This window comes from Pieris rapae, chromosome 1, assembly GCF_905147795.1.
Source record: "Pieris rapae chromosome 1, ilPieRapa1.1, whole genome shotgun sequence".
Taxonomy (NCBI): Eukaryota; Metazoa; Arthropoda; class Insecta; order Lepidoptera; family Pieridae; genus Pieris; species Pieris rapae.
Window position 1 is genome coordinate 4466833 of NC_059509.1, and position 19521 is coordinate 4486353.

General features: G+C 32.1%; 1 protein-coding gene across 1 annotated transcript; it reads left to right on the top strand.

The window, feature by feature from the left end:
- The first annotated feature begins 5579 nt into the window (after positions 1 to 5579).
- LOC110994873 (facilitated trehalose transporter Tret1) lies at positions 5580 to 18550 on the top strand. Its single transcript, XM_022261766.2, has 4 exons — positions 5580 to 5898; positions 15466 to 15606; positions 15860 to 16116; positions 16343 to 18550. Exons 1-4 carry the CDS (start codon positions 5853 to 5855, stop codon positions 17309 to 17311), a joined length of 1413 nt encoding a protein of 470 aa, XP_022117458.1. The 5' UTR covers positions 5580 to 5852; the 3' UTR covers positions 17312 to 18550.
- The last annotated feature ends 971 nt before the right edge of the window (positions 18551 to 19521 follow it).

Here is a 19521-nt window from a genome sequence, read left to right on the forward strand (position 1 = left end):
AATTAATGTCAATTAATATCATTTAACTGTCAGGTCCCAAGGAAAAAATACAGTTGAATACCTATCAATTTTAATTACAATTCATTAAACAAAATTACCCATAATGATGAGCATCCGATTATTAAATCATTCCTATAATGGTACAATTGATTAAATTGTTATGATTTCAAAAATATTTTCTATTATTACACATGTTTTAGTTGTTCCTTACAACTCGACAATTTATTTATGAATTTTCTTTCTTATAATAATCATAATACCTAAATTATTTTTTGCTAAAGAAACAAACAGATATAAAAAAAACATTAATATAGTAAGAGTGGCTTCATATCATATGCAATTCTCAGCCCTGAGGTCGTAGGTTCGACCTCAGCTGTGCACCTTTCGACTTTCTGTCACGCATAGACACCTAAACACATCTAAACCTCGGTAAAGGAACATACGTGAGGAAACTAAAATGTACCAAATCAAAAAATCGATTACATGTACCTATCAGACAGCACGATGATAACCTCCGAAAAAAAACGGATGTAATCTGAGGCCAAGACCCCTATGCGCTATAGGATTATTATTATTAATATTATCTCAATTTAATAGAAATCATTATTAAACTCATCATACTTGAAAGTCTTACATTAGCAATGGTCACCTGAAGTAATGGTACACAGATTTTACCTTGTCTTGACTACCACATATTGCGGTTACACATTTTAATTAGAAGGAATATTTATAAATTCACATTAATAGTATTTTAATTGCGTTTGTATTAATATTTATTAGTGCTCATTTTTATTTGTAATTATGGAAAATGATACATATAAAAACAAGGTTTTTTTATAATATTTTTGGTTATGTTATAACGACACCAGTTTAATACCTCACAAGAGATATTTCGTTTCTTATCCTGAAAAATGTGCACTAGATTACAACAGCGAATTTTTGAATTGTGTATATTTAATTTTTAATTTATTCAAGTATTATTTTACCAATTGCACCTATCCAATTTTTTTTTTGTTTATTTGAAACAAACATGTGTTTATAATTGAAGGGCCCGCAGACTAAAGCACATAAGTCATTTTTCCCTATATTTTTTGTTAATCGCCAGGGGCATTATATTGGCTCGACTCATAGCTGGACTAAAACACACATGTCAAATCACTATTATAAGTAGCTAAGTCTCAAATTGTTCCTTATGAACATTTTGATAGCTACCAATTTGTAATCAGGCTAAACAACATAAGTGAACTTATGTGAAAAGGAACAAATACTCCACAGTCGCGTTGTGCCGATAAGGAACGACTTATGTTTTATGGTACCTAATAATTTTCACACCGTTTCTCAAGTGTCTTACTACCCACTTAATATAAATATATCGTCAAAGAATTTTGTTGAACAGCAGTCAACTACGGGTGGTCTACAAGTGGTTACACGATATTTTTTATAACAATCCTGTGGGAAATAACTGTTATTTGGCTTCAGTCTTAACTTTGATTCTATTTAAAACAGTACGTTCATATTGTGTGAAGTGAATTATTGTTAAAAATGAATTTCGGAAGAGGAAAAAAGCTAGTGGAACTGGCGCAGCTGAGAAATGTACAGGATGAAAGTCCCACACAAGGTAAGTGTTTAAGTACAATATGTATAAAGTATAAACTCATGCATATTTTTATAGATAGGTACTCATTAATTGAAATTGATTATGCTTAGTTTGTCTTTTACTTTATTCAAGGTAAAAATCAAGAAGAAAACGAAGGCACCATAAGTGTGGTGATGACTTCTCAAGCAATGGGTTCAACCGATGACCCATACATGGAGCCAGTACCATCCACGTCAAACACATTCAGAGGAGTTGAGATCAGATACGAAGATTCAGATGATTCTATAGCTGACCCCGACTTTGTATTCAACGAACCGGTATCGTCGAAAACAGGAACACATCGAACTGAAAATGTGACAAATGATAGTTCTTCTACTATTTCAGACTTAGAAATTGCAAATGAACCACCAAATGCAAAAAATGATAGGTCTTCTACGACTTCAGACTTAGAAATTACCAATGAACCACCTGCGGTTGCTGGATTAAGCTTGCGTGTGTTGAAACAACAGAAGAAAAAAAAGCGTAATACAGGCCAAAGTTACAAAACATTAAAAGGCAAAGAGATTCCTGAAAGAAGGTTGAAGGCTCTGACACCATGTAGAATGAAATGTAAGGACCGATTCTCTTTAGAAGTTCGACAAATCATTTTTAAGGAATACTGGCAATTAGGTTGTTATACTAAAAGATCTTCGTACATGGCTTCTTTATTAGATATAGAAGATAAAGCATCTGTAAGGATCCGTACAGAAGATCCTGATAAGCAAAAATTTAGAACCAAAACATATAAGTATAATCTCATTGTCAATGGAAAACGTGAACCAGTTTGTAGAGGTTGCTTACTTAAAACTTTGGATGAAAGTGATAACTTTATAAAAACAGTAGCTTTAAAAAAAAGATCCTCTACCGCTGGTACTGAAACAGACGATAAACGTGGAAAAAAAACACCTAAAAATAAAATTTCAGATGAAAAAAGATTACAAATAAAAAATCACATACTTTCCTTCCCATCTTATGAAAGTCATTACACGCGAAAGAGTACTTCAAAGAAATATTTACCATCCCACTTGACAATACAACAAATGTATGATCAATATAAACTGTCTCGACCCAGTGAACAAAAACATCCCTCTATAAAAATCTACACACAAGAATTCAAGAAATTAAAATTATCATTTAAAAAACCCCGCGCCGATACTTGTTTTACCTGCGATAAATTTCAAATGAAAATAAAACTGTGTTCAGATGAAGTAGCAAAACAAGAACTGATGTCGGAGCACCAAGAACATGTGCAATTAGGGGATGGTGCGTACGAGGAAAAGGCATTAGATACAAATATGTCTACAACAGATGACACCTATCAGACTTATACTTTCGATTTGCAACAATGTTTGCCCACTCCTATGCTAAAATCATCCGTTGCTTTTTATAAACGCCAACTGTGGACCTTCAACTTAACTATACACGACAACAAAACGGGAAAGTCTTACTGCTATGTATGGTACGAAACTATAGCAGCACGTGGAGCGAACCAAATAGCCTCATGTTTATACAAACACATCTGTACTATGGTTCCTCCATGTACCAAGCATATAACATTTTATTCTGACACATGTGGTGGTCAAAATAGAAATTCCCATGTCACTGCTATGTTTACATGGGTCATGCAGAACACACCAGTCCAGACAATAGACCATAAGTTTATGATTTCTGGACATAGTCATTTAGAAGTAGATACGGATCACGGTATCATAGAAAAGAAAAAGAAAAAGACTGACATCGAAATTTATCACCCCCATGACTGGATACAGTTAATAAAGTCTAGTGGAAAAAAGTTTCATGTGATACGAATGAATCGCAACGACTTTTTGGACTTTTCTTCATTATTAAAAGGACCATTAGTCCTTAGATACAAAGATACTACGGGAGACCAGTTCAAATGGCTGGAGAAAAGATGGCTAAGGTATGAGAAAGACTTTGGTATTATTTTGTTCAAGAATACCTTAGACCGAAATTGTGATTTCCAGACTTTGAATCTGAAGAGAAGATCTTCAGTAGTGCCCGATGCTGTACCAGTGATAACTAACCAACCTATACCTATATCCAAAGAAAAAAAAGATGATCTTATATCACTTTTTCCGCTTATACCCGACACATTTCATAGTTTTTACAATAATTTGCCTACTTCTGAAACAGCTCGAAACACACTCCCTGATGTTTTCAGTAGTGAAGAAGAGTCCAATAATTAGATAATTATTAATCATACACACACACACCTCTCTTCTGTGAGTGTATGATTAATATTATTATCTGAAATAAAAGCAACACTTCACTAGGCCTAATCACTTAAGTCATGTATAAGGTGTAATTAGTAAATAATACGTATCACATAAGTCGCTCAAAGTCCGCTTTTATCTTATTTTTTTATAGTTTATTATGTTCATATAATGTATTTCTTGTTTAACAATGAAAGTGTAATAAATAAATTAGTAAATTCCAAATACATTGATTTCTATTATGTTTTTTGTTGTTCCTGTAAAAACTCAAGTGAAAATGAATTATGACTTATGTACTTTAGTCTGCCGACCCTCCAATTATAATAACAAGTTCATTCGTTTAGATTAGTATTTGAAGTGGATAAAGGTTATCAATATTTATTTTAATGTATGTTAACCCCCGAGTTTTGGAGTCAGTAAATAGATTAATGTTAATACCTCCAGCTCGCAGGAGGAAGTCTTGTTTAGATGACTTGATAAAGTATGATAGGCTTATATCAAAGTAGATAGTACAAATTATAACTAAGATAGTATACGCATCGTTCTAACGATGGTGTTTTAAATATCGAGGAATTTATTGATAATACTAAAACGATATTTGTGTTATTTTTATGTACCAAACAAACCATTAATAATTGAAATATGACATAGAAGCGTGAATAAATTATTAAATCTCTTGGCCATTTCATACGTACTTTGTACAAAGTGATTTTACTAAATGGTTCATTGAACTTTAATTATTGTAATACATTTTATTTCTCCAACTGTATTACTGATAACTTATCATCAACTATTAAAAAAAGAAATTCCTTTTATTGATTTTACATTTTAACATATTACATAGCATACAAAGTAGCTATTAAAATCATAAACAAAAAAAATGTCAGCTGCTTCCGAGACAAGATTTCATATAAAAAAATCCGGTTTAGTAAAACATTTTAAATGTAATTTTAAAAGTATTTATTTAGTTAAATTATATGATGTTAAATTTTATGACAAACAATACAAATCTGTGTTTATTAACGTGTCCTTGGCGAATTGTCTGTATTTTTTATGTACGTAGTGAAGTAGAATGTTTTTACTAGTATCATTCACATAATACATTGCTATATACTACTAGTAACACTGTATATATTTACCTCCTTAAAAGATCAATTATTTATAACGTACCGTGATCAATTTAATTGAAATTGATTTAACATGCCCGACGAATCAACCGCGACCGACATGTAGTCAAACAAAACGAGGAAAATTTAAAAACATATAATAATTTATATTATATCTGCGATTTATTTCATGTTATAGTCCTAAGTTAAAACACATTACACATATACCATGAATATATAAAAAAGTATACGCGCAAATTCAACATGTTTTACTTAAATAGGTCATATATTACGCAATATTATTGATCAATTCAATAGCATTTATACATTGTGTTAATGGTTCCTGAAAAGTTTTATCCTTAAAGGTTTTATATCAGTAGAAAGAGTGAAGTCCGACATAGACCTACATATTTATAATACAATTATAATTGCCCTGGTACTTGAACGAGATAAATAGCATTACAGACATAAATTAAAGGTTAACAACTTCGAAACCTACATTTCAAATAAAAATCGATGTATGACGTTATCAGTGCCGGCAACTACAAATGATGAAGCCAAATGAGCAGGGTGAGCGTGTTTTTATCTGTGGTGACACAAGCGCGGAGGCGGCGCCCCGCAGCGGCCGTCTGCTAGCGATTATTGACAGCTGAAACTGTCAACATCGTGAATTCATTCCGCATAAACACAAGCCACGGTCGCCTGGCTACCATTCACGATCACGCCGAAACGCGAATAGCACGTGGCGATCTATTTTAAAACGATAGCAGTTTCCAAAATATAACAAAACGCTGGCAGTGATCGCCCACATGGACTGTATTGCCCGCGTATAACTTCCATAAATGTTTATTTCAAAAAATTGTGTGAATACAAACAATGGTCTTCGGCCGCAAGTGGAGGGAATATGGGACAGCACTGAGTGGTGAGTTAATCACTTATTTTCAATCACGATGAATAATTCGAACCTAAATTTACATACAAGCAACACTGAAGATACACCGTTCGAAGTTTCAAGATCGTAACGTCTGATACATATGTATTAGTATTATTTTCATTGATATATTATTTAATAATATAATTTACATAAAAAAGGTTATTATTTATAGTTCGTGATTGTAATAAACATTATTAAAGTTTAAAATATTACATAGGTACGACTTCTAAAAAAATATTTCGATTTAATTTTATATATTAATAAAATATGTTTTATTAATATCTAAATTAGTATAATAGTTTTAATCAGTATAGATAAAATGTACATGACTTCATATCACATTTCAAAAGTTCCGCGTAATGATCACTTGAACTTGCTTCTACGAAGTTTGTGGTCTAATATAAAAATAGAATTTTACGCGTAGATTACGCTATAGCCTTTTGGCTAGGTATGTTCATTAATATAAGGTAGATTTAAATGTGGGTCCTTTAAAATGTTCTGATATAAAGTGGGTAGTCGGAGATTTAATTGCCGCCAAATAATTATTTATATATGTAATTTGATATTCGTTAATGGCCCGATAATAAACTCTGTATTATTGTCGCAAATTATTCGATTTATCTTAATTAATTCGAATAATTTAAACTAGTTACAAACATCTATAAAACTTAGAACCACTTACCAAAATAAAAACTAATAAAATTGAATGAGAGCTAATAAAAAAGTATAAAAGCATTATTATCCTAATAGGTAAGCGTTTCTCTAGAATCAAGTTTGACGCGATAATCAAATTGTGATCCAAAGTATGGAATTTTTTATATGCGGGATTAGTACGTTTCAGCATGACCCTAATACATAATATTAGGGTCATGCTGAAACGTCATATCTGAGAATCTTAGACCTAAATGGACGACTGTTAGACGTTTACATGGAGAAATCTGAACTTTTGTTAATAATAATGTCCATGCGTAACATGTGATGGACAGATGCTAGTATTCAATAAATGTTTAATAGCTACAAATTTTGAACGTACGCACGTATTCACTAAATTGATTACGTTTATACCAATTAACATTTTTAATCAATAAACTATGCAATCGTCATTTAATTTTGGAAACTATTAAATATTAATTATGTTGACGCGATTTCATATATGTTTCGCTTGCTATGAAATAACTTAATTGTTGTAGACACGGTACTACGTCTGTTTCATTCGTACATAGACGGCTTATCAGGTAATATGTATAAAAAATTATTATGCCGGGAATTAAACCCATTACCAAGTTTTGCATTTTACCCACAAAGAGGGTGTTGTACACCATTTTGTGTTTATATACACATATTTATATATATAAAATACAGTGTACTTATATACGTACTATTTTCAGGAATATAACCTTGTTTTTGCTAGGTTTGGCCTGCTCCATTAAGTAATTTACACGTGCCGTAATAATTCCTCAGTATAAAATAAGGTGGCGAAAACAATTTAGTATTATTTTTATTTAACTTCAAATAAACTTATGTTAATGAAACGTCATTCATAAACTTGATAGTAGATTTCTCTAATGTTGTTTGGTTTAAAATAGTCGCCTATTTCGATAAAACTTATAATTATCAAGAGTCTCTTGCTTGCTTCTTAAATAAATTTGTGCAGTAGTAAAAAAATATTGTAAGCTCAGAATAGTTCTAAAAATTGTCTCTGAAGGAAACAAACAACCGCCCACCAGTAGACAGTATATGACAGTTTTATTACTAATTTCCTGAACTATACTTATAATATGGTTTTTGTGTAAATAGTATAAGTAGTTATAACGTGGTATTTTATTTTTAATCACATCATCCTTATGTAAATATCTTTTTTTTATTATATTTTGTACTTAGCACAGAAACCTACCAACCCAGAAATGACGTCAATTCAAATTACTAAAAGCGAAATCATTAACTAAAGTACGAAGTACTTGTCTTTTCCTACTGTTTGTATCTCTAATATACAAGCATTAATTAAATTAGAAATAAACTGATGAGAGAGTGATGTAAGATAAAAAAAAAATTTTTACTAAACTCAAAATGCGCTATAAAGTTTTAACATTTCTTACTTGAATTATTTTTTAAATAATAGCTACAAACATTAAAGCCTACCTTTAATGTGATTAAGATGACGGTCCTAAATCGGGAATGGCGGATTTTTCGACACACGATAATAAAGAAAAACTTACGTCAAATTGCACTTCCTACGGGGTACAAATTCCGTACTTCGGATTTTGTATTCTTATAGAACGAAGGGTAATCAGACAGGACGATTACTTTATGTTACGTGCCCGGGGACGCTAAGACCAATATCGTTATCAAACTTGAATCTATACCATTTTGTTAATATGCAGTTTGTGACTAGAAATGCGAATTAGAGTATAAACTGCCAGAAGGGAAATCGTTGCCAGGGTTTTCATACTTCTTAAGTTTAATATATTTTCTTGTTTCCATCGGTCATTGATTAAATTGACATCTCGTCTGTCCTTTTTCGTTTGTAAACTAATCTCTAAATTCAAGCGTAAAATCGTAACAGATAAATTCAATCTTAGAATAAATAAGATAAACTTTGAAAAAGATTAGGAAAGATTGTTGGGTTGTAGTGGCGAAGATCGCAATAAAAATAAGATTACTCCGGAATGTTCTAGAACTCGTAATTAAAGTACTTTACTAGACTAAGCCCGGACAGACACAAGCATTCCTTTTTGATTAGTCTCGTTGCAATCGCAATATAACCTAATAACAGCGGGTAAAACTCAATAAAATATACAACAGATAATTTGAAGTATTCCTTTGGAAAACAATACTTTAGGTTCTTCTTTGATTAAACACATTTAAATATTGAGTTATTAGATCTGTCATAACCTTTTAGGGGGTTATTGTAGTCTTTGTATTATTGCACAATAGAGGATGTCCATAGATGTAAATCTATGGCGTCACTAAATGTTACCACGGATTTATTTATTGTGCAATCCTAATCGGCTGCCAAAATTATAAAAAGTATTTTATGCGTAGTGGTTGAGTCTTAAGAGTTTATATAGCGGTTAACCTTGGACATATAGGACAATACAATATTTAAAAAAATCCCCAAAAAACAAATTCTTAGTGTACAATTCAGTTCAGTTGAGTTCACGCAGTCTTGGGTTGTTCACAATTCCTAGGATAATTACGCTGTTTAGTATAAAGATAATTTACTGTTTATTTTTATAATTGATTATATTAAAATATTTTTTTATATTATTACACTTCGAAAGTTCGATAAATAATTCCTAAGTGTTACACGAGTATAAATTCCAATTATCTTGTATATTGTTTTTAATTATAAATTACTGATATATGTATATGTATATGTATATAACAATTTGATAGATTGTGTCACTATTAGAAAAGTATGCGTGCATTAACTAACTTGCTGCCATCTTCTCGAACTCATAGCATTTAATGTTTCTGCCAGATTTCTGCGCTCGTACAAAACCTTCCGACTCCTAGAACCAACATTGGGTTCCGTGAGCCTCTTCACAGGATGTGCTCTTCTATGGATTCTTCCACTAATATCCACCCTTTTCGCACTTAGAGAGTTTTTTTAAAGAATAAGTTTATTAGAATAACTATTATTATTATTTTTATATAATAGCGGTCCCCCTATTATATAAAAAAAAATAAACGAGCCTGCGGGACGCCCAAAAAGGCAGTCATTGCAGCCCATTTACACCGATTATTAGTGGGTGCGTTGCCGACCTTTACTAATGACCTAGGTCTTGTATCTTTCGTCTTTATTATAGCTACTAGTATGTTTGTCGTTATTCTGATTTATACATTTTGTGCTGTCACGTTTTGTTTTGTTTTGTTTAGTTACAAATTTTTTATCAGTGAAACTATTGTGAATATGTCCTATGTATTAATTTTATTTTTCACTTTAATTTTTTTAATGTATAGAGATGTATTTGTTTAGTTTTCTTAATAATTTAATGAAGCAAACGTACAATGTTTGCTATTGCCCACGACTTCGTTTACTTATGACACTTATTTTTTCTTCCACTCCCCTGTAATCATGTCCAGGATCTTTTTTCCATCTCTCATATTGTTACTAAAAAGACACATAGAATAAAATCATAATTCGTTTCGAGAGATACGCTCCGCTTCGTTACATCGGTAATATTTTTGTTTACAATATTCATGGGCGAGCCGGGGTGCAATTGCTTGCGCGACCTGATTTTTCATTTTTGTTTTTCTCCTTCACATATTTATTAATTTTGTCGCTTAACCGTTCCTGTCACGGTCTGTGCTTTGATAGCACAACGTTACGGTCTGCTGTCATCTGTGCTGGTTTCTCCGGGTCGTTCCTGGACGGTGCAAATACAGGGCAATGTATAAACACATGTTCTTCAGTTTGATCACCATTATAGTAGGTACATGTTGGGCTTGTCTTAATTTTAAACCTATCCAGGTAATATGCAGCTCTAACATATCCGGTTATGATTATTGTAGATCCAGCTGTTTTAACCCCCAGGTAGCGCTCCTTCCATACTTCTAACGCCTTTTGCCTTTTCTGGGTTTGATGGGCATGGGTATGCGGCGTATTCAGGTTTTGTTCTTAGTTTTTTCGCCGCTTATTTTGCTAACCTGCCGTCCCTCTGGTTTCATGGCGTATCAACGTGCGCTTCTACCCAGTAGAGGCTTTAGATGAGTCCCGTCTTGCGGCACTCTCCTAGGCTCCGGCGGATAACGCCTACCTACTTATGAGGCTAACTACGAAATAAGCACTTTAATTGTTTGAGTTTCAAGCAATTAATAATAAAATGTAGATTATTAAGATCCGGCAGTGACATAGGAATTTTGATCCAGATAGATATCATCACGGTATAGCAAATATCCTAATTAAAAATGGTATTATCCTTACAACTTATCTGAATAATAGGTCAATGCAACTTGGTACCTGTGATTTAAAAACATTTTTGATTCAACCTTATCTTATTTACTTTTGCTTAAAAACAATTTAACTTTAATTAGTTATAATAACGATGTAAGAGAAATATATGAGTAAGTAAGTAGTAATTCAACACATAGTTATTTGTGTACTTACGCATAAATATGTATAATAAATTATGGATCAGAAGTTAATACGTCTTAAAATACATATACGTATTTTGTGATCACTTAGTAAAACACTAAACAAATAAAAAACATATAAACCAGTTTCGAAAAGCCATTAATTTATTTCAAGTGTAATTATTAACAGTTTGTGATTATGTCTAAGTTTTATTCAATAAAACTATATCTCATATCTTGCTGTTACATTTTCTAGACGAATTTTTTTGAACACACAGACAGTGTACTGTTCCGAATAATTAAATGATTTTATTTATTTATTTATTTTGTACTCCTACAGCTAACACAAAATACATATAATAGCAAACAAATACACCGAGAACATAGCCACAGATGGAATACATGATACATTATATAACAAAAAGATTTACAAAAGGGAACAAACAAACAAAGTATTTAATACAATTAACTAACTGATTAAATTTAATTAACTAAGCCTAAATTGGTTGTGTTGTGTAAATTAAGTTATTAATTTATTCAATTGTGTATGAGTAAAGGTATAAACCATCTTGATGTTTGGAAGTCTTCCACGGTCCACTTCACTAGGTATCATTTGACCAACTAGCGTACTGTGGAATCGACTCCCTGTAGGGAGAGAGACATTATTCCTTGGGAGGCACGACATCCAACTGTTTAAAGAAAGATCATACTCCACCTTCAAACCCCCTATAATGGACGTCCATGGGCTGCGATGATAGCTCTTTTTGGGCGCCCCGTAGGCACGTTGGGTCTTCTATCCTATAAACAAAAGGGCATGTCCTAACGCGTTCTGGGCGGTGAGAATGCCATATGAAAGACGATTGATTGATTGTCTTTGATAAGTCAATGACTGAAAGATTAATCACAAACAAAACGCAAAAAGTTTTAAATGTATTTTGTTTTACATTTTGAATTTCTTCCAGGCTGGTTTAAACGCCTGCGAATAATTTATCTAAATAAAGTGCATATGACAGCCATATAAACGCACAGCTGGCGATTTTTTTTGGAAATTAGTAGCCTATATTGCTCAATATAGTCATCTCTATAATGAAAAATCTTACTATCGTATCATATTAGTATCTTTCTTTTTGTGCCAATGAACAGTTGCACGATCTGTGTCTAAGCTGCATCCACTAAGCAATTACGATGAAAGTATGGTCAAGACCAATAAAGGGTTATATCGTAAATGATATGAACGTATCAATCAAGTATGTGTGTGATGTTTTTTGAGTATCGACAAAAAACGCAACCTGTTCCTTTGCGACTTATTCCACGGTATTGGTACAGACGTTAGATATTATTTTTTCTCTTATTATATTTACAAATCCTGTTTAACCCGTTTGCAAACCATTACATGAAACTTGGATTTTATGATACGCTTTATGTATATTGCGTATTTAATTTAAATATTATTGTTTATCCTGATAATCACGGGACGGGGGATTGTGTAATGGATTTCTTGGCAAATACCATTTTAACACCAGCGTTCATAGATAGACTTGTGTTTAGAAGACATTTACATAAGTTTAAGATGCACTTTTGAATGTGTTTAGATATTTGAATTAGAATTTCAAATTGAATTGCGCCATATTTATTATATTATTAAAAGGATGTTGAAAAAATTAACGTGAATGAGGACAAATAGTTTACTTATTAAATAATTGTCTCAAATGATTTACACGAGCGTTAAGCACAATCTAGAACTATGAGCGGTTAATTGGTAATTAAAACCTCATTTTACACGTAGTTGTATATTACGTGATTAATAAACTTTTATCAACACAAGCAAGGTTTAATAATTTATTTCTAATAGATGACTTATTGCACTTTTTAACACTTAGACTTGCTTAACTACAGCGTTATCAACTTTACCGCAAACAACAGAAAATAGGCCTTACTTATATATAAAATTGTCGTAACAATGAATATACCCGATATTCAGTAGGTCTAAGAAGAGGTTGTAAAACTCTTTTGGAAACTTGAAAAAAATATGATAATATATATATTTAAGTTGAGATTTAAGCCCAAATCAACATCATATACCTCGATTTTGTCATCATTAAGTAAATGGGCACGTACCCTAGTTATACATATTTAATAACTCACGAAATAAGAAGAGAATTTTTTATATAGCGTAAGTACAATTCTGGAAAGTCATGTACGCGATATATAAGTGCAAATCATCACGTTCATTGTTGTTTCTAAGTCGTATCAAGTGATCAAAACGCTGACATTAAAGTGGTTAGGTCGACGGATGTTCGTATTATTTTTATTCTTACAATTACATGTTTAATTGACGGTTTTGGTGCAAAAGGCATATTCATAAATCGTCAGTGGACTAGGTAAAAAGATGCCTTTATTCAAGTACTATAACTTAAGTTAAATTATGTATATGTCCTGCGAAGCACTCAAGGCCTCATAATACTTCCACTTGTCTCGTATCTATCCCCGCTATCTCTTTTATTTCATCTTATCCGGTTTCTCTGGCGTCCTCTCCTTTTTCTGCCCCCTAAGCCATTCCTAGTAAGGGCTCTTTTGACCCATCTGCCACCATAAGCGCGGGTCAGCCCATTTATAAAAAAAACTTTGTAAATTACCAAACTTAATGTTTGCCAAGCTGTTTCTCAAGTTCGAAACTTTTTTCGTAATGTATTTTTATCATCATCACCATCATCCTGGTGAGTTAGAGTTAGAGCAATTATTCAGAGTTAAATATTAATTAATAATACTTAAGCTCGTTCAACATATGTACGATCTGAAGGTAACAAAAGTCTCTCTTACAAATGATTGTTAGTCGGGCATGCAATTTAGCGATTGTTATTCTTCAGACATATAATTAATCAATCAAAGGCCAAATGACCATATGTATACATATACAAAAATCACTTTAAATGAATTTTTTTTTATTGTATATACATATTTTTAATATTTAATTCACATTGATTTACTAATTTGATTAAGAAATTACGCAAACAACTGATAAAACTGATGAAACGTAAAATATGAATCTAGGTCAAGATCTAGTGAATCATCGTCTTTGCCTGTTAAATGAAAGACTTATCATGTCCTTATCATTTTTCATTATTTGAAATTCAATTCTTTTTATCATTCGTGAAGGATACACGAGTCAGATTTAGTACTACGTTAGATCCATCCGCCAGATTAGTTTTTTATTCCGATTATTATTAAAAATTAAACTTATAGTTTAAAAACGATGAAAACTATTTATATTTCTGTATAGATGCTCATCGATTTTTCTCATTTCAATACCGACATTTTGTCCTTGTCCGTGATTATATTTTTTTCCATAAACAGTAGTATATAGAAAAGTTATCATGTCGTCTAGTGAGATGCACTAGTTTACACTTCACATTAAGTCACAGGGTCACCCATGCAGGGTCAACGCCACTGGGTTATTATCAACTTAGGTGGGCTAGGCTAAAAACTAGAATATCTGTTTGGTTTACCTTTGTAACATCAGACTAAGTAGTTTGATGAACCAAAATTTTTTTAGATTATTCTAGCTCCACTAGATTATAGAAGTTCGTTTCCACTTAATGTGATTTTCTTAGCCTTCGTTTTCAGTATATACATGGAAAATTTTACTATGCAAGCCCAGATAATGTTTAGTGTTCCAGAAAGAAACCTTTTAGGTTTTTCTGTGAATTTTTCTCTATGTAAACCTCAGAGTTCAAGTCATACGTTTTTAATTAACAACTAAAAAATTAGGGTGTAATAATAATAAATAAAAAATCGTAGAGGGTTGAAAATTATCCTTAATTTTCAACGATTTTTGAATGTTGTATCATAAAAAATAAAAATAAATTGTTAAAAAATATAATTTAGGCTTTTAAGGGTTTTCCTTTTGAGGGGGGTCTACCCTTAACATTTAGGGGGATGAAAAATATATGTCGGATTCGCAGACTTAACCTATACCCATAACAATTCACGAAAATCGGTCGAGCCATTTCAGAGGAGTTTAATTATAAACACTGTGACACACGAGAATTTTATTTACTAGATGTTTGTCTACCAATATAGATATACAGTAAATAAAACGAAAAATCCCAATAGCTTCACGATGTACTACTCAAAGAGTAACTTAAATAAGTCTTTCAACAGATTCCTTTCTTACCTTTTATTTATTTTAATTCATGTTGTAATAAAAGGTTTATTTTAATAAAAGATTGAGTGTATTTTCTGAATTGATGTATGAAACATGCCAGATGTAGTATTCTACGCAATAAAGTTATTATCAATCTAACAACATGTGAAAACTTCCCATACTTTACATACTTTTAGTAAGCTTTTGAAAAACCTCATTTGGTATACGTGCTTTCGTGTGTCACTTAGGCTATTATACAAGACACAAGATTAAAGCTTTAAAAATGTTTGATAAAGCATTATGCAATATTTTGATGGCTATTTTGAAATTTCCAGCGACCTTGATCACGGCGGCGGCGGGAACTACAGTGGGTTGGACGTCTCCCACACTCCCGAAACTACGAGACAAAGACTCGCTTATTCCAACAACGGCGGATCAGAGTTCATGGATTGCCTCTCTAATGATATTAAGTTCAGGTGACTATATTGCCTACTGTTACAGTTTTACTTGGCTTATGTAAATATTGCATGCCAAATATTTATGGTGGTATGGTTTTAGATATGTTACCGTAGTTTTTTCCTTCTGGTTCCATAATATAATGAACGTAATTATTAGCTAGTATTCTATAATTATTTCCTCAAACAGAGGTTGTTACTTTATCATAATCATAATGTAATGAAAATTCGTATTGTAATTGTAATTTATCTATTTGAATCTATACTGTTTCAGCATTAAGCCCCATCCCGGCATCGTACCTCGCAGACAGAATTGGAACAAAGAAAACGTTGCTTCTCGCAGCAATTCCTTACATCCTGGGCTGGATCCTGGTGATGCTCGCGACCAACGTCCCAACAATATACGCAGCTCGGCTTATATCGGGTTTAGGTTACGGCATCGCATACACAACAGCTCCTATGTACCTTGGTGAAATCGCATCGAATGAAGTGCGAGGAGCTATGGCCACCCTCATCACAGTAATGTCTAAGGTATGGAACTTTTGATATGTTTTACACGTTACAACAAAAATATCTTAAACAACAACAACTACTTATTTAGACACATTAAATGTTCTTAAATAAATGTTTTTTGTATTATATTGTGCATTTTGCTCTATTGATTCCTTATGTTTATATTTATAATATATATTAATGAATATATACCTTACATACCCTTATTATTTAAGTAATTGATTGAGTTTTTTCTCCATTTCAGTTTGGGATCCTGTCACAATACTGCATAGGGCCCTACGTATCTATGCTAGGACTGGCGAGTTTCAACATTGCCATACCTATACTGTTCGTTGTAACCTTTAGTGCTATGCCGGAGTCGCCTTACTATTACCTCAAATCCGGACAATCACATTTAGCTGAGAGATCTCTAAAAAAGCTTCGAGGTCGTGATTACATGATGGAAGAATTAGATAGTATGACCCACCTTGTCAATGAGAATATGAAGGAAAAGAGTCGGTGGAAGGATCTTGTCACCGTAGGTGGTAATAAAAGAGGACTGATAATTTTGCTAGGAATATATTTTACCCAACAATTTTGTGGTAGTACCGCGATCATATCGTACGCGGAACAAATATTTGGAGCTGCGGAGGGCGGATTAGGTGCTCGAGAATCGTGTATAGTGGTTGGTTCGGTCCAGTTACTGACCTCCGCAATTTCATCACAATTAGTTGATAGATTAGGAAGAAAACCTTTACTGTTAGTTTCATCTTGCGGCGTTGGTCTTGCTAATGTTATTATAGGAGCGTACTTTTTCATGAAATATGCAAACAGTGAGTACGTTGTTAACTTAAAATTCATTCCTGTCGTTGTGATACCAATATTCATATTTTCCTACACTATCGGCCTGGCTACGGTTCCGTTTGCTATAACATCAGAAATATTTCCGACACACATAAAATCAAAAGCCACTTGTATAATTCAAATATGTGTTGCCTTAATGACATTCGCAGTTACTAAGTTATATCAAGTGATCGCGGATAACTTAGGTACATATGTCGCATTCTGGAGTTTCGCCTTACTGTCGGTAGGTGGCGTTATATTTATATTAATACTACTTCCTGAAACAAAAGGTCAATCGTTCGCTGCCATACAAGAGAGGTTATACAGTAGTGATAAAGTTGTGTATGAAAAGAGGGACGGTGATGTGGCAAGAGTACGGATAAATTTATGAAACTCACAATTCGAAGGTGCTATACCTGTACTTAATATTTCCGTCCTTTTTATAAATAAAGCATTCCGCAGATATTTTACACATATATTTTAATGCTACTTGTGTCATATCGTATAGACCTTGACTACCTTATTTAAAATATATCTCAAATAGGATATTGTGATAACCTACTCGATAATAATCTTGTCTTTGAACTAGATAGAGATACCTAAATAATAATTCCTTAAATTCCAAAACGTCTCAGTAATCAGTATTTGAATATCTATACCGAAACCGGTCCTTTTTAAGTAATTCTTTGGATTACTCGGAGTAATGTTTTCGGTGTATGATATAATTTTGTGATAACGCTTAAATTGTATAGTCCTCATACTGTAACACCCCTAACAAACTTAAAACCAAATGGGTCCAACATATTAGGAAAAATCTAAAAATGTGAAATCATATTGTAATTGTTATATTAAATAAATGTAAAGTATTTTTAGAGAATTTATGAGGTGTAGCAGTAAATCTTTAGATATAATCTGTATAATTAAGTTTTTAATTCTTGTAAGAAAAGCTTTAATACCAAAATATATATTAAAAAAGATCTTCCATTGAAAGGTGACAAATAAAGTAAAAATACGTTAATAATAGAGTGCCTTGCAATCGATTTTGTTATTCTGAATAATAATATTTGTAGATTATCTAGTAATGTAACAAAGAATCCAAATATTATTTAATACATATATAGTATATGTTTAAACAATATTAGATGTTTATAAAACAAAATGAATAACAAAATATTATTTTGTAACTAAACTGTAATTATCAAACTATTTTATAATATATGAAAATTTAATCATTTTGTTAAAGGAGCTATTTTATAAAATAAACTCATAAGTGTGGCCTTTAATAGCTCATTTTTATCTGAAATAGCCGCATACACAGACCACAGATTTAATCATGGCTAACTTTATAAGTCTTTCAAACAAACGATTAGAAAATTAACAAGATATATTTGTAATACCTATTTTAATAAAAGAAAGTTTCAAACGTACTAGCAATCTAACCCATACGTTTAAGCTAAACATTATCTGTTGGTCTCTTTATGTTTTAACTGATTTTATCTGTAATTAAATTGTATTGTGATCCTATTTACATTCCTAGTGCCTTAAATATTGTGTGCCATTTACATCTGTGCAAACTGATCTGAAAACTTGGATCATAGAACTAAGAGAAATTATATATTGTGATTGTTAATCATTTTGTTTAATTTGTCATATGAAATTACATATAATTACGCCCATAAATTTCAAATGATGGATTCATTTTCCATCGAACAAACATCTATGCCCATCTGTCAAAAGTGTTATATCAATTTTGGAATTGAAACGAGTAAGTATGGAGATCAGCCTTTGTCTATTTGCCTAAAAATATCAAGATTCAGTAATCTAAATACCAACGTATTGTACAAACTAGTATGAACGTTACCAACAACACCCACTGAGCAAAATAAGATAATTTTAAAGTAAGCTTTAAAAATTATCTTGAACCCAAAATTAGCAGTAGTTTACCTATTTGTGTACTTAAAAATATCTATAGCTCTGCGAGGTATCCTCTAATAGATAGCTATTAACAAAACAACGACTATGTAGAATAGGTAAACTATTGCGTTATCTTTGTGGGTGTGTCATACGTCATTACGAGACATCTTAAAACATCTTGATAATCTGTAACCCGATGAAACAACTCGTCACAAACAAGAGCTAGCCAGTATGTGGGTATTTCTGGACTGCTCCTAGTCCCGACACCTATCTACTATGATTTGTTTCATTCATCTTAAAACTATTTTTGTAGCAGGCGCTACTTTTTACACTAAATTTATAAACGTATTCCGTATTTTGTCGTTAATTGGAAGAATTGAAAATGTTATCATGACTATCACTAATTATGCTATAGATCGACACCTTTGCATCATCTTATGAGTTTACTATAACTTTTTATAAAAGATGTTCAATTTCCAAAATATATTTAATTAATCGCAACTCTTCGACTTTTAAGACAACAATGTTACTAATGGGCGTTTTATTCGTTCCCAATTCACATGTACTCATTTTCCACTGAAGCTCTGTTTGAAACGAGTGGACTTTGTACTTAACGTCTGCGTCATGCTGTTCCGAATACAGATATGCACTCAAAATAGTAATTTAATATTTCCTATACGTATATAT

Coding starts and splice junctions, on each gene's coding strand:
- LOC110994873 (XM_022261766.2), top strand. CDS start 5,853: ATGGTCTTCGGCCGCAAGTGGAGGGAATATGGGACAGCACTGAGTG. Junction 15,607..15,859: donor TCTAATGATATTAAGTTCAG/GTGACTATATTG, acceptor ATACTGTTTCAG/CATTAAGCCCCATCCCGGCA. Junction 16,117..16,342: donor TCATCACAGTAATGTCTAAG/GTATGGAACTTT, acceptor TCTCCATTTCAG/TTTGGGATCCTGTCACAATA.